At 40.5% G+C, this 14,641-nt stretch overlaps 1 protein-coding gene across 1 annotated transcript in view; it reads left to right on the top strand.

The window, feature by feature from the left end:
- The window catches only part of LOC117942342, a 51,304-nt gene extending 38,024 nt beyond the window's left edge, over positions 1-13,280 (top strand). The window contains exons 70-95 of the mRNA XM_034867754.1: positions 90-269; positions 948-1,172; positions 1,318-1,444; positions 1,751-1,950; positions 2,027-2,239; positions 2,416-2,561; positions 3,883-4,010; positions 4,212-4,356; positions 5,182-5,314; positions 5,458-5,616; positions 5,724-5,850; positions 5,964-6,175; positions 6,281-6,443; positions 6,669-6,757; positions 8,348-8,508; positions 8,610-8,724; positions 9,215-9,411; positions 9,504-9,537; positions 9,626-9,772; positions 9,868-10,203; positions 10,364-10,461; positions 10,547-10,653; positions 10,739-10,818; positions 11,610-11,638; positions 11,734-11,865; positions 12,287-13,280. Coding sequence (XP_034723645.1) covers positions 90-269; positions 948-1,172; positions 1,318-1,444; positions 1,751-1,950; positions 2,027-2,239; positions 2,416-2,561; positions 3,883-4,010; positions 4,212-4,356; positions 5,182-5,314; positions 5,458-5,616; positions 5,724-5,850; positions 5,964-6,175; positions 6,281-6,443; positions 6,669-6,757; positions 8,348-8,508; positions 8,610-8,724; positions 9,215-9,411; positions 9,504-9,537; positions 9,626-9,772; positions 9,868-10,203; positions 10,364-10,461; positions 10,547-10,653; positions 10,739-10,818; positions 11,610-11,638; positions 11,734-11,865; positions 12,287-12,841 — 4,238 coding nt within the window. The 3' untranslated portion in view covers positions 12,842-13,280. The remainder of the gene's footprint in view (positions 1-89; positions 270-947; positions 1,173-1,317; positions 1,445-1,750; positions 1,951-2,026; positions 2,240-2,415; positions 2,562-3,882; positions 4,011-4,211; positions 4,357-5,181; positions 5,315-5,457; positions 5,617-5,723; positions 5,851-5,963; positions 6,176-6,280; positions 6,444-6,668; positions 6,758-8,347; positions 8,509-8,609; positions 8,725-9,214; positions 9,412-9,503; positions 9,538-9,625; positions 9,773-9,867; positions 10,204-10,363; positions 10,462-10,546; positions 10,654-10,738; positions 10,819-11,609; positions 11,639-11,733; positions 11,866-12,286) is intronic.
- Positions 13,281-14,641: the final 1,361 nt, after the last annotated feature.

The following is a 14,641-nucleotide window of genomic DNA, read 5'->3' as shown; positions in this document are numbered from 1 at the left end:
AAATCGATGAAACTGATAAGCAAGAGTGTAACAATGTTGGCATTAAAACAACCTCATCATGAAAATATCTGAAAGCGTTTTGTTTGCAGGTGACCCAGTCCTTCATCTGTGTCCTGCTGCTCATTACTGTGATGGCCTGCCTGGCAGTGATTTTAATGGAGGGACAGGACCCAGGCCATGTCCGCTGTACACCTACCGAGCTTCCCTTGGAGCAGGCAGCAAGGGCGAATGCCTTCCCTGCCCTCCTGGTTCAAACTGCAACAGCACAGGTCTGACACACTGCATTGAAGTCATCACGACTAATTAAAAAGATAAACTAAAATTACACATGTCAAATGTAACAAAATCCTTAATGTTTTCCATTTTTCCCTTTTAATTCCACTACATTCCTTGCCTGCTGTATAATAAAGTTTAAAATAAGCCCTAATAGTCATCACTTTGGCAGGTTTGATTTTACATTTCTAAGGAAACAAAAATTCCCTTTTTACAGTAGGTTGTAATGATTTTTGAATGCATGCACATTATTAAACCTTTGCCTGAGATAAGAGGGAAGGAGGTATCATGTGATCAAAGACACTACATTTAAACCTCAAAAATACAAAGAAAGAACTCCTCTTCCTCATGAATGCTTTAAATTATTTTTAATTGAAATCATATTTGTACTTTATCTACAGTCTTGGTTCATTCCCAGCAGATTGTCTAACTCCATCTTCTCCCTCATATATTTTGAATGCGTAAATAAAGGCTTCTTCAATTATCAGTAGTTCAGTATCAGTATCAGTAGTTGACTTGTATTGGAGTCATTTTGATAAACTTATTGGTTCCGTTGTTTTCCCATTTAGGGTCCATCAATGTCTGCGGAAGCTGATGCAGCAAAGTTATTTCTATTTTGGTTATAGTGTGTAAAGTGATAAATAGTTTTTTTTCAGAAAACTGATGTTTTACAGGGCTTACAGACTACTCAGACAGTCCCTGCCCACCTGGTTTCTGGTGCAGTGGGTCTGGACCCCCCATCTTCTGCCCTGCAGGCACCAAGAGGTCTGTTCCTGGAGCTGCTGCACCCAGCCAGTGTGAACCTTGTGCAGGGGGAACCTTCTGTCCAGATCCTCAGGCTACCGGGAAGCCCAATGTGGAGGGGATCCCCTGCAGGGCCTCTTATGAATGTCCCATGGGTAGGTCCATCAACACAGTTTATAATATTAGCATGGTATATTAGATTCTGTATGTGATAACGTTGAGTCTTTTCTTTGGATAAATGCTTTTCACCTTTAAGACAATGAAGTGTTGCATTAATTTAGTTTTTGGATCATAATCCAGGTGCAGTCTCAGAGAGGCTGTGCAGAGCTGGCTCGTACTGTGGACCTCAGACTGCTGAGCCACATGTCTGTCCTGAAGGGTTTTTTTGTCCAGAGGGATCTCATTCCTACCACACCCCCAAACAACTGTGAGTGCATGAAATGTCCAATATTCTGAAACCTGAAATGCAAACACACTGCATATGTGCTTTGGTTGTGGTTTTTATATAAGCCGCTACAGGTTTCTACCACACCCTCAAGTGTATTTTTGTATTTCTTCAATGTAATTAGTTTTTTATGTTCTGTGAAACAAATAAACTAAACTATACTTTTGTAAGATTGACATAGAAATTAGAGACCTTAACTGTTGAAATGATTAAAGCTAAATAAATTTGGCCTGATTCTATACGGTGTGGATTAATCTTTATAAATAACCCTGTTACCATGTCCCACAGCTGTCCATTTCCCTACTACTGCCCAGCCAACAGTTCTGCCATGAAGTCCTGCAAAGGGGGTTCCATGCCTGTTAAAACCAGTGGGCTCAGAGCATCCCGAAACAGCTGCTGTAGTGTGTGTGAGGGGGGCACCTATCGCCCGTACCTCTCTGCTATCCCACAATGCCTTCCATGTCCACCAGGATACTTTTGCCCCCCAGGTATTTGCTCACTACCACAAATCATCTATTTCATGTCAAACTTTAAATAACGTATGACTTTATCTTAATTCAACAGGTACAAACCATTACAAGAGTAACCCTTGTCTTCTTGGGTATGTCTGTCCAATGGGATCCACCCAACTAATACCCTGTCCCCCTGGCACCTTTGGTATCCGCATTCATGCTGAGACAATGGCTGACTGTCACCCATGTCCAGCTGGTACCTTCAACCACCTGCCTGCTCAGAAGGCATGCTTTCCCTGTGGCAGTTCCTCCACCTCAACAGCAGGTTAGATCCTTTCAAATCTTTCCAGATAACTCCGATCACATTAAATGCTTTCATCTAAACACATTATATGCTTATTTTACCGTTTTTAAGTTGAGTTACAATTTCAAAATCATTGTTCATCACTACAGGAAAATATCTCTGTCCCGTTGGTGTACCAATCACACATGTTTCCTCAGGTTCCTCTTCTTGTACTTGTATTGGTAAGAATCGTGCTTTCCAGCACTCGGATGGCTCGTGTTTGTGCAGAACAGGTTTCATCTTTTACAATGAACTGGATTTCAAAAGCTTTACCTCTGACAGTGAATTGGACTGCCAGCCTGAGGTCAGTGTTATATAGTGGCTGTTAATTACTGTATCGACCTGTGGAAAACATTGTCTCTTGTCCGTTTTATGGTTGTGCGGAGGCTCCATGCAGAGCTTCACCGTAGCCTACGTAAGTGGCCTGATATTTATACTTGTGTGTGCGGGGAGTAGTTGATAGAGCGAGGGAGAAGTGAGAGAGTGACGGCAATTAGCTTCGGAGTAAGACTAGAGTAACAATGAGAGAAACAAAGTGTCCCCCTCTGTATTTTCTGACCAAGGTGGGAAATCTGTAGCGGGAGAAGTTAACCCTCTCCTTGATTTTATGTTGTTTATGGAGAAGGAGAACCAGGAAATGAGTTGGGGGGGGAAATGCAACACTACCAAGCCATGGCTGAGCAACGTGCGACATATACAGTGGGGCTTGAAAGTTTGGGCAACGCAGGTAAAAATTTGTATTAATGTGCATAAAGAAGCCAACAAAAGAGGGAAATATTTTAAAAAGGCATCAAATGATAGATTAGACATTCTTATAATATGTCGTAAAAAGTTAGATTTTATTTCCATCATTTACACTTTCAAAATAACAGAAAACAAAAAAATGGCGTCTGCAAAAGTTTGTGCACCCTGCAGAGTTAAAACCTTGTACTGCCCCCTTTGGCAAGTGTCACAGCTTTGAAACACTTCTTGTAGCCAGCCAAGAGTCTTTCAATTCTTGTTTGAGGTAACTTCACCCATTCTTCCTTACAAAAGTCTTCCAGTTCTTTGAGATTTCTGGGCTGTGAGACGCTAACCATGACACTTTCAGGTCTCAGCTTTCCAAAGGGGGCGGTGCATGATATAAACTCTGCAGGGTGCCCAAACTTTTGCAGACCCCATTTTTTTGTTTTCTGTTATTTTGAAAGTGTAAATGATGGAAATAAAATCTAACTTTTTGTGACATATCAATGTCTGATCTGTCATTTGATGCCTTCTGGAGATTTTTCAAGTGTTTCTTGGCTTTTTTTATGCACATTAATACAAATTTTTACCTGAGGTGCCCAAACTTTCGAGCCCCACTGTAGTTAAATTTTTCGAGTGGTCTTCGTCAGACTACGGCAAAGGGTCCGACGTAGACGCACAGAGGCGTCTGCGGTGCGGGTACGCCATTGATTCCACGCACAACCATAAAACAGTCTTTAATGTGACCTGTTGGTGATGATTTTACAATAAAAACATTTTTCTCAGAATGACAGTGAGATGTAAAATACTCTTGTACTGCTTTTAAATCCTGAATAATGTACTGACCAGCAAGATCTTTGTGTTTGAAGTCATTTTAGATGTCTGTGTTCAATGTGTTTCAGGCAAACCGAAGATGTGCCACAGGTCAGGTTCGTCTGGCAGCATCCAGGGAGTGTGTGTCACCTTCACTCCACTTCTGTAATATCACCTGTGGACAACTTGGAGGAACTTTGGATGTGGAGATGGGCATGTGAATCTCACTTATACTTCTTAGTTCAACTTTGCCCTTCAAAACACCTCGCAAAGTCACTGACTATTTGAAAAATACCATTGTAAAACTAATAAAGCTAGATAAAATAAGAAAAATTAATTATTAGTTCTAATTGGTAAGTAGCCTGAAATGCTTTCTGTCTTTCTGTGTCTTGTTATCTGCCTGATCCTAATGCCCCAGCTGCCACTGTGAGCGATATGTGTCTGCCGAAGAGCATTGCAACACAGCCTGCCTTTCCAGACTACCTCATCTCTCGGCCCAGTTCTCACCAGATGGACACCTGCTGCTGTGCCTCAAAGAAAGAGACAAGATGGTCTGGGCCAGGGTAAGGGAGCTGTGAAAGGGCCATTGACACTGGTGATTGGCCAGACCTTAGAAGATAATGGAGTTCTTATTTACCTTATAGGTACTTATGAATAACATCAAATGTGTATGCGAATGAGAGGATTTTCCGAAGCTGCTACCCCCAGATAACAATAAACACAAATCTAATACTAGTATTGTAAGGATGCAGCCAAGAGACTTTTCAGACTGTGGGGGTTAGCAAAATCGGTTAGTTGGCGGAAAGCTTGCCGTAGCATTTATCAGTGTCTCGGCCAGTCTAGTCTTAGCAGGACACATGGAAAAATGTTGCAGCTGCACATTTGGTGATATCATTGCAGTGCGATAAAGGGAAAGTGATCAATAATTACCTCATCTCTCTATGCGGCAAAATGTTTTTAGCAGTCCAACAAAATAGCTACTTGGTCTAATAATTTTAATCAATTTCATCACCACAAGTTTTGGGTGCACTCTAGTGCACCCAAAACAGATATTAAGATATTAAGAATTATTAAGCATTATATTAACCTTTTGTGTTTCATTAATTTACCATAATCTACATGTTTATCCATGGAAAAAATAAGTTTATGTATGTGTGTATCTATGAGATTATGTATACATTTCATGTAGAATCACAATATGCCATTACTGTCCATTAAATTTAATTTCTTCCCCAATATGTTGAAAACATGGCTGCCTTGTCAGTTTTATGAGAGCGAAGGCCTCGAAATGAGTTATTGATATTTTATCATTTTATTTTCTGAATTTATGTATTATACTGTTGTAGTGGGCTGCAGTAGCAGTTCTAATTGAGCTTGTTTCCTCCCAGACTGTATTCAATGTTTTAGGACCAGATATCCACACAAAGAGTATTGGTAGAATCCATTTGGTCCAGTTTGACACTAAAGGGGTGTTTGGTTGGATTCCCACACAGATAGAGCTCATCACTCAGTTTATTTCAGGTGACTAAATTTAACTTGTCATATTGCTTCCTTTTATCTTTATTCTTCTCATGTCTTTATGTATCCAGAATAATCTTAAAGAAAAAAAGATGAAAATTAAACTTGATTGTCTAAACCCTAAGCACTGATCCATCTCTACCCAGAACCAATAGAACTTTTAAATACAAGACCCAGAAAGAGGAGAGAGACAGAAGATGATGATGATGCTTTTGACCTAGCTGTCCTTCCTCGTATCCCAAACCCCATCGCCTGTCTGTCCTCTGGTGACATGCTCATTTTCCAACTTACAATCAACCACACTGGTACCACCTGTTTTGTTTACTTTCACGATTTGTTTAAGCATGAAGGTATGATTTATTTTTTGTTTTAAAAACCGTAATCTTGTTTTACCTTATTTTATACCCCTAAGACCGCCGTCTTAGCCACTTCCCAGTGTATCAGAAAGACCACCTGTTTAACAGTAACCCCAGCTGGGACTTTGGTGCCTTCAGACATCTGCAGATACTCATGAAGCAGACAAACTTTAACTCTACAAGGTAGTGTTGAGTCCATTCCACAGGTAGAGCCTGAAGTATTGATTATTCAAAATCACGTTTTGGGACATCCCCTATACACCTTAAACTTCTCTCTGTTCCTCTCATTTTCTCAGGTTTGCCCATGTGTTTTCAGAAACAGGGAAGTATGTGTTTGTTGACAGTGCTGTCCCAGAGTGGAGTATGGTGGTGGTGGTCAGTGAGGAGACGACAGAGTGTGACCCTCGGGCCTCCGTCTTCCAGCCCATGACCCCGGCACAGCTGGTCAAGTACGGGATTGTCAAGCAGCACAGACTCAACCTCCTACCTGACTGGGGAGTGATATCAGGTGAACATCCTTACTGTTTACAATTAATGTCTACTCAACATTTTATCATGCAGGTGCATGGCTGTGCTTGCTATTTAATCATGACACAATTCTAACTGTGTGTAGGAATCCTGAGTCTGCTGCTGGTTGTAGTTGTGGTTTTGACCACCACAGTGCTAGTTCTGCGTCCCAGCAATGCAAAACTTGCCTCCCAGTGGAGGACTAAGCCAAAGTGGCGCAGCCTTGGGGAGCCCTTCTATCCAGTGGATTGTGTTTGCAGTGAAGACAGGTCTGTTGGCTAAACATCAACACTGATGGTGTGATTTATAAATGTGACAGGACAGTGATGTTGGGAGTCCTAGCAGCACATATTAATGTACCCTTGATAATGTATGCTAAAAGTCGCTCTCCTTTTTGTCTCATTGTTCTTGTCAACCTCTCTGTAAACTATGGACATATAATATAATATATAATGGACATAAGACATACGTGTGGATTTGTTTTTGTGTTTCAGCATAGTAGTCCCAAGCCTTGGTGGCATCTTAGGCGGTAGGGGTGTAGGAGAGGGAGCAGAAGCTGAGGAGCCCTCTGTTTCAAAAGGAGGTAAGCTCACTGTTTATTACATTGTGCTATAGATCAAACCCCTTTTTAAATGTACTATTAGTAGTAGTAAGGTCATGAAGTCATGCTGTTACTGGTGGGTATGGTGGAGTGAACAGTGAGTTGTATGTTGCAAGATAAAACTTTATTTATCCAAAGGGAAATTGCTGTGCAGCAGATGCATTACAAAGTAGGAAGACTGCAAATATAAAAGTCAAAGATAACAATAATGACCACTAGCAGGGCACTCTGAAAGCGCAGACTTCCACCAAGGCATGCCCTTTGTCACAATGTTCCCCAGTCGGGAACTAATTTATTTGATTGTTCTGACACCACATGAACGCAGAGTTAACACAAGTACAAAAAAAAAACAATTTTTGCATCTGCCCTTTGGTTCAGATCTGCTCCTTAATTATTGAGTTGACATAATGAACAGTGGTGTCACCACAATCCAAGGAAACTGCGACGTGGGAAGTACAAGAGAAGCTCAATATAAAGTTAGTGAGAATCATGCTCTGAGATCCATGAATGTCTCTACCAAAGATCATGACAATCCATCAAATAGATGTTGAAATATTTCAGTCTGAAGTGGTGGTCCTACCGAACAATCGACAGCCCAACATCTAATAGACATCCATTGTGCCATGCCACTAACATGGCTAACATAGTTTTCAGTAAATGGGACTGACCCATCATTTTTTATGTTTTATGTACCACAATAACCTGGTCATAAATCAGTCATAGGCAATGTTTCCAGAATTGTTTCACTTAAAAACACTTTGGCAGCTGTTCTTCAATATATTTGACATAATTTGTTTCTAGTCCGATACTGTGTATAATGAACTGAGGGTACAGTTGGCTTTAATGTTTCTGACTTAGTGCTTTTTGCCGTACTCATGCAGCTTGATAGGGCGTTTAAATGTCCATTGGCCTAGTCATTATGAAACCATCATGCATGACCAGGTAGCAGTTCACAGCCTATTGCCAATTTGATTGATGATAAAGATAACAATAACTCTTGTGCTTTTATCTCTGGCTCTCTAGTTAGCCTCTGCAATTTTAATTTTAGTACTTATCATCCATTGCATGCTTCATCTGGATTGTCTAAAAAGCTTGAGAGACTAAACTGAATTTTAGTGATAATAATAATAATAATAAGAATAATGATAGGAATAATAATAGGGTGCCTGGATAGCTCAGTTGGTAGAGCGGGTGCCCATATATAGAGGTTTACTCCTCGACGCAGCGGGCCAGGGTTCGACTCTGACCTGTGGCGCCCTTTGCTGCACGTCATTCCCCCTCTCTCTCCCCTTTCATTTCTTCAGCTGTCCTGTCAAATAAAGGTCTAAAAATGCCCTAATAATAATACATTGTATTTATAATTGACCTTTACATGGTACTCAAAGACACTTTACTGTAAAACTTATACATATAGATTATTAGTTATGGAGCCCAGTTAAGGAAGTTGTTGATTTTAAGGTGCAGTCAGTCATCTGGAGAGTATTCTTCTTTAGGATGGCGTGATTAGTTTACCTTTTTATTTTCTGCCCATTTTTAACTGACATATTATTGACATTTACTGTTCCCATTTAGGAGGCGTGTCAAGGCGCTGTGATTTAGAGGAATTAAATGTGAAGACTCTGTACGACAAACTAGAGGATCAGAACCTACACATAGCCTCACAACTGGCCCGACACCGCAAAGACACACAGGAGTTTTATAGAAACATTTGCCAACAGACGGAGTCAGTCAAGGTGAGTTTAGGTGAGGCATTAGATTTCAGATTTTAAGATGTTCAAGACAGTCTTAAGTGCAACAACTAAACTGTGTAAAATTGTGTATTTTCTTTTTTTAGGATGTCTTCAACAATATGGATCATAAAAAACTAAGCCTTCTTAAGGAGCTGCTTGTCCACAATGCAATGAGGGATAAACCATCTAACAGCAGTGAAGAAGAGAGAGATACACAAGGTAAAACTGGATTATGATGATAATGATAAGTCGTAAAAACAAGAAGATTAGAGGAATAGTTTCTCCTTTTAGGGAAGTATTTCTGTTTGTTTTCTTATTGCGATATGGATGAGAAGATTAATAACCTTTTCTCTGTATGATAAATATACTGTAAAGCTACAGCCTGTTAGCTTAGCTTAGCACCAAGACCCATACACATAACACGTTGAGTGATATTTAGAGGTGCTGGTAGGTGGACTCTAATACCCTCATACAAAGCCAGGCTCGCTGTGTGCGCCGTTTCAAGACAACTGGCTTCTGGCAAATAAAGCGAATAAGCATTTCCCAATATGCCAGACTATTCCTAGTCCAAAGACTCCTATCTACCCATTTTACTCTTTAAGTCACCCATTGTTATGATTTGACATGTTGGATACTATGCCACATCTTTCATTAAATGTTTTTCTTTAAAACAAAATTTGCATGGGACTGAACATCCTCATCGTCCCAGCCAAGGCCTCCATTGCATTACTAGAAGCTGTTCTAAGGTCAGTGGAAGCTCTCTTATGTAGACTGACAGGAGACGCTTGGCAGAACCAGGATCTGCCTGGTCCTCCATATTGTCATACTGGTCCTCATGATGCCAGGGAATGTGAGCCACAAGTTGGATACACACAGCCCGGTGACGCCAACATGTGTGATACACAGGTACTTTCAGTTGCATTTGTTTTGTTTGTAGAATATCTTACAATAGAATAATTAAGTGAAGAATGATCTGGTCCTTTAAATTATGTCCACAGTTTTCCTCTATGAATATGACCAAAGCAGAGCCAGGTAAGGAACAAATCTAAACAAAGGAGTGTTGAATTTGCAAGAGAATCAGGATGTTGTCACCCCAATGAGATGATTCTGTCTTCCCCAGTCCATCTACAGAGCACAGCTCTTTGTCTAAGTGACCACGACCTGTCCAAGCTGGTCAGCATATCTCCTTTATTCAAGACCCTGCAAGAGATCCAACAATCTTTACACAACCTTACCACAGCTGAGCCTAATCATCATCTCCACAGTGGTAAACATGATTAAACTAAATTATGGGGCCAACAAATAACCAACAAATTATGGGAAATATGAGGCCTAAAAGGCAGTATTTTCCATCTATTTTAGAAACTACAGAGTTTTTTGTTCAGGAGAACCATGATGGGCAACTTATCCCGACTGCGTTGGACAACCTCTCGCCTCAACACTCAGCCGTATTCCTGTTTGGTTGCCAGGTGATGCAGTTGCTTGAAAACTGCCCCCTGTTCCCATCTGTGCTTCTGCTGCTGGCCAAGTCAATCCCTGTTTCTTCATCTTCCTCCAATGAGGCTCTGCTGGCTCATTGCTCTAGGGACTTTTATTTTGATGCAGTCAATCAAATCCTTTATTTGTCAGAGGCAAAGCTTCAGCACGTGGGACATTTCATTGCTACAATTCTGCAGTCCATGGCCTACATAGCATCAGGTAATCAGATTGTTATGAAAGAGCATACTGAGGCCCATTGTTGTGTCATGGCTTGGCAAAAGTCATGTAATACAGTGAAATAGCTCTGGCAATCATTTTTAAAAGCACAAAGTATGTATTCCACTTTGAAAACAATATATCTTTTTCTTTATTAATCTAGGATCCAAACCTCAGAGCTTTGTGCAAGCTCTCCATGAGGCCATTTCAATTTTAAGCCTTCAGCAGTTTAACCTTTCTTTCAAATGGAAACTAGCAGAGGTGAGTAAGCAATTTGTAAGCCTCACACATCATCCTAATACAGCACTGGTAGGGGCGGCTAACCTTTTATCTTTTCTTTTTATAGACAAAATGTGATGCTTCAGAGGGGCAGCATGATACGTTAGTTGAGGAATTTCTCAACATTAGAGTTCCCACTGAAGCACAGTTCACTGAGCACCTATTAGCTTGCAGGTTGGTGGAAAGAGCAGCAGAGTGAGGTATGTCCTTTGAACAATGTCATGTAACTAATTACTTCTCTGCCTCTTTTCCAATTTAGACTTCAGAAATATAAATATTTCAAGTTAGAACAACTCATCACAAACCTCAAACAGAGTTCAACTGATGGGACGGACACAGGTAAGACAATTGTTAATTTATAATTAGATAGTAAATGAGGTTAAGCAGCATGCACATCAATGACAACAATTTTCTGAAATAACTATTCACGGGTGGACAAAACTATTGTAACACCCCACATAACTTAAGAGCACTTAAGACAGAATGGTAACCCTATAATTTGACACTTTGCATTTGTCAATGCAAATTAAATACGGCAATGGGAACAGTGGGAAATGATTGAAAATCATAATGTATCACAGCTTAGAAGCTGGATAGTTGCTAAATTAGTTAATTACAAAGCTCATTACCTTTTATGACATTCATAGTTAATGTACCAAGACAACAGAACTGGTGTAAGAAGCCCAAACTATTGACCCTTGATCAATGGAAAACTTATTGTGGTCTAGCAGTCCAATCATTTTTTTTTGTATGCGGAGATAAGTTTAATGCTTTTAAACGAGTATTTTCTGCCCTGAAGCCTTTGATCCATTAGTGCATTGGCAGGCTATCTTGGAAAAGCCATGAAAGAAATTGAATGAAATCCATCTCCCCAGTCACATGATCTTAACATACTTAAACTATTATAGCTTTTGTCCCAGAAGAATGGTCCAATATCCTAGTATACAGTTGATGAGTGTCATAACAAACCAATGAAACCAATATTCTAAACACAATAGATAGTTTTGCTTCTGCTAGATACACAATCATCATACATTATTAGCAGTTTTCAACGATACTATTGAACACTTGCCTGATGTCAGTGTTGTAATTCTGAATGAAAAATCAAAAGACTTGTTTAATTTCTGCAGGTTTATCACCAAAAGCGACTCCAATGCAGGTACCACTTAGTAACAAATCATATCTTAGGTTCAGAGAATAGTCACTATCCTCTTCCAAGCACTGAACTTTACTTCACCATTTCCTCTGTCACAGATGTCTTGCATGGAGGAAGAAATTGACCGCATGAATGAGTCTTTCTTGCAGCTGTGCGTGCAGCTACAGAAGAGAGCTCAAATGAGCACATGGCTAAAGAAGAGAGAGAACAGCGCTGGCAACCATTCTGCGGTAATTAGCTGGAACATTACACATTGCATATGTAATTGCATAATCCAAAGAATTATAGTGTGTGGTCATTTCATTGTGTTGTGAAGACCTAAGAATGTTTTTTATTTTTACATATTTTAAAAACTTTTAGTTTCTTACTTTCTCAGTACTCATTTTATGTAGCATCCCATATACATGATACATTACATTGACATATTGTGTTGAGTCAATCAGTCAAACATCATGCTGATATACATTTGCTCCTATTCAGCCCCGACTAAAGAGGAAAATGTGTAAATCAGTATGCTCGAATATGTTGTGTGCAAGCATTTGCATATTTGCACCATCGCATGAGACCACGTGCATGGATTCATCTCATCTTATTCAATCTTTTTACAAAACATATTCCAAAATACATTATCTGTGATATATTCTTATGCAGATGGCAACACCAACAAGCATGCCAAGCCTGAGTCGTAATGGAACAATCCTGCTGGAACTGAAGAGACGCTATGTATCACAGCGCCTCAATGAGCTCCAAATCACATTAGGCCAAATCAGACAGAGCCAGCAGCATGACAGCAAGTCACGAGATGGGACGAGAAGCAGTACACAAACAGATAGCAGCCCCACTCAGCAAAGACAGGGGGAGCATTATCCTGGCATCGATGGCTGCAGTCCCGCTGACGGCCAGCGGCAGGACAGTATTCTAGCTAGCAAGAGTCTCAGCCAACAAAAAGTAAAGAGCAAAGGTCTTGGTAGCTATGAACTGGAGAGTCATATTTCTGACCAGCAGGCACATTACACTGTCCAGAGCAACAACAGTGACACATTACTGGACTGCCAGATGCTGGAGAGCCAAGCACAGCTGCATCCTAATGTCCAAGGAGAGCAGGAGCTGATCAGTCAGATCACAGTAGACAACACAACTGGACACACAGATGACATGTGGGGGTCTACTGAGCAGAACCTGGATGTGAATGTAGATCAATGTTGAGAAATGTTTTTTTGTGTTCTCTTGTTATTCTCCTGAATGTTTGTGCTTTTTCCTATTCATCCTATAATGGCTCACTTATCTATCTATTCTGTTGTGTTTTTTGAGGAACAATGCAAGTGAGCGCTGTCTTAATTTGCACCAGCTTGTGTTTTTCTTTTAATAATCTGTGATCCTGAATAAAATTAACAACAAGCAACGGTGTGATACACTCTCTCATCTTGTCCAAATAGTTTTTCAGGCAGGAGTTAACAACAGCCTTTCAAACAAGCTCTGTTCATTACCATATTAGAATTAAGATAATAAACTTCAGCTGAATGAACACTCCTGTGTTGGTTCAGGCCCACAACAATTTCTCTGTGTTGTAGAAGTGACGACCCACATGTACTCATGAATATTTAATATTCAACTACAACCATTCTTCCCCCTTTTCTCTGTTTAGCTAACATGCAGGTCATCTAACCTTTTCTTCTCAAAGCCCTTTTCATTCTGGTGAGCTTTCACTAACCAGGTGAAACTAAAAGTAGCGACTACTACTTCTACCTTGAAATCTCGAAAGAAAAGTATATGCTGTATGACTGCTGCCTTCCTCTGGTTGAATGGTTTATCTGACACACAGGGTTCTGGGTCTTATAATAGAAAGTGAGTATTCCTATAGGGGGCTGTGAGCCAAATCAGAAGGTCAGATGGAACACGTCTTCACTTACTATCAGTGTTCACTTAGAGCTCTGTGCCAAGTCCCCCGGGTCGATGCTGGCTTTGCCCTGTAGCTTTGTGTGTGTGTGTTTGTGAGGGGTGTGGTTCAGTGGCTCCCTGAGATTATATGCCTTATCAATTAGATTAGCAGCTATGTGTCACTGATTTGGCGTGTGTGTGTGTGTTTCTGTCTCACTACGGGGCATGGCATCATAGAACTCCACACTGAGCTTCTCGGGAGCCGCGTATGTATTATATTTGCTCTAGTTGTTTACATCTGCACAAGGGTTATTTTTAGGAAGACTATTTGTGTGATGTTTGTGTGATTTATATGTAAATGTTTTTTTGTGCTGGATGTACAGATAGAGAGGGATCAAGAATGAATATAAGTGTTTCTAGCAAGCACAGCAGATTTGTACTTCTCAATTTCCAACATGTTTAATCCATGGCTGCCTGCTGTAATCATGTTATAATCTTGAAATCCTTCCTAATCCCTAGAAATCTGCTCTCCTTGAGGCCACACACACTCACACACACACGCAACCCCATATTCTCTAACCCACTTATTATACACAGTCTTTAAAGGGAAACTGTGCTGTTTTTTATGCTTAATTTACTGAACAGATTCAGAGTTATTGGAATGGTTATCTGACTTTTTATGAGTCGAATGGTGGTCATATCGCTCGCCCATACCGCATGTGAGCGGAAAAATCGCCCCTGCAACTTTCAGTCGGCAAGTCGCCAGAGTCAGGAAGTATGGAGTGATATCAGGTCTTGCGATGTAACAAATTGCTTCACGGCACTGCACACTTACGCACTTTCAGCAACCAGCTAACAAGGTAGCGATGGAGTTTTGTTAGAAGTTTTTTGCACTATCGTCATGGCTGAGCTGGCAAAAAAAAACAACGTAGGGAAGCGTTGTTGGAGGAACAGAGAAAGAGGAAACGGCAGATTGACCAAGCGAGGAGTCAGACACAAGTAAACATAGGAGCTGCCAAATATCTTTTCAGAAACTGGAGAAGATCTATAGAGAAACCTGAGTGCAAAAAGCTAGAAAACAGTAAAGAAATGGCCAAAACTGCATAGCACCCCTTTAAATGAATCACT

The sequence above is a fragment of the Etheostoma cragini genome, chromosome 3 (genome assembly GCF_013103735.1).
Source record: "Etheostoma cragini isolate CJK2018 chromosome 3, CSU_Ecrag_1.0, whole genome shotgun sequence".
Classification (NCBI taxonomy): domain Eukaryota; kingdom Metazoa; phylum Chordata; class Actinopteri; order Perciformes; family Percidae; genus Etheostoma; species Etheostoma cragini.
Note: the sequence above shows the minus strand (reverse complement) of the source record. Positions and strands in the feature narration are given on the sequence as shown.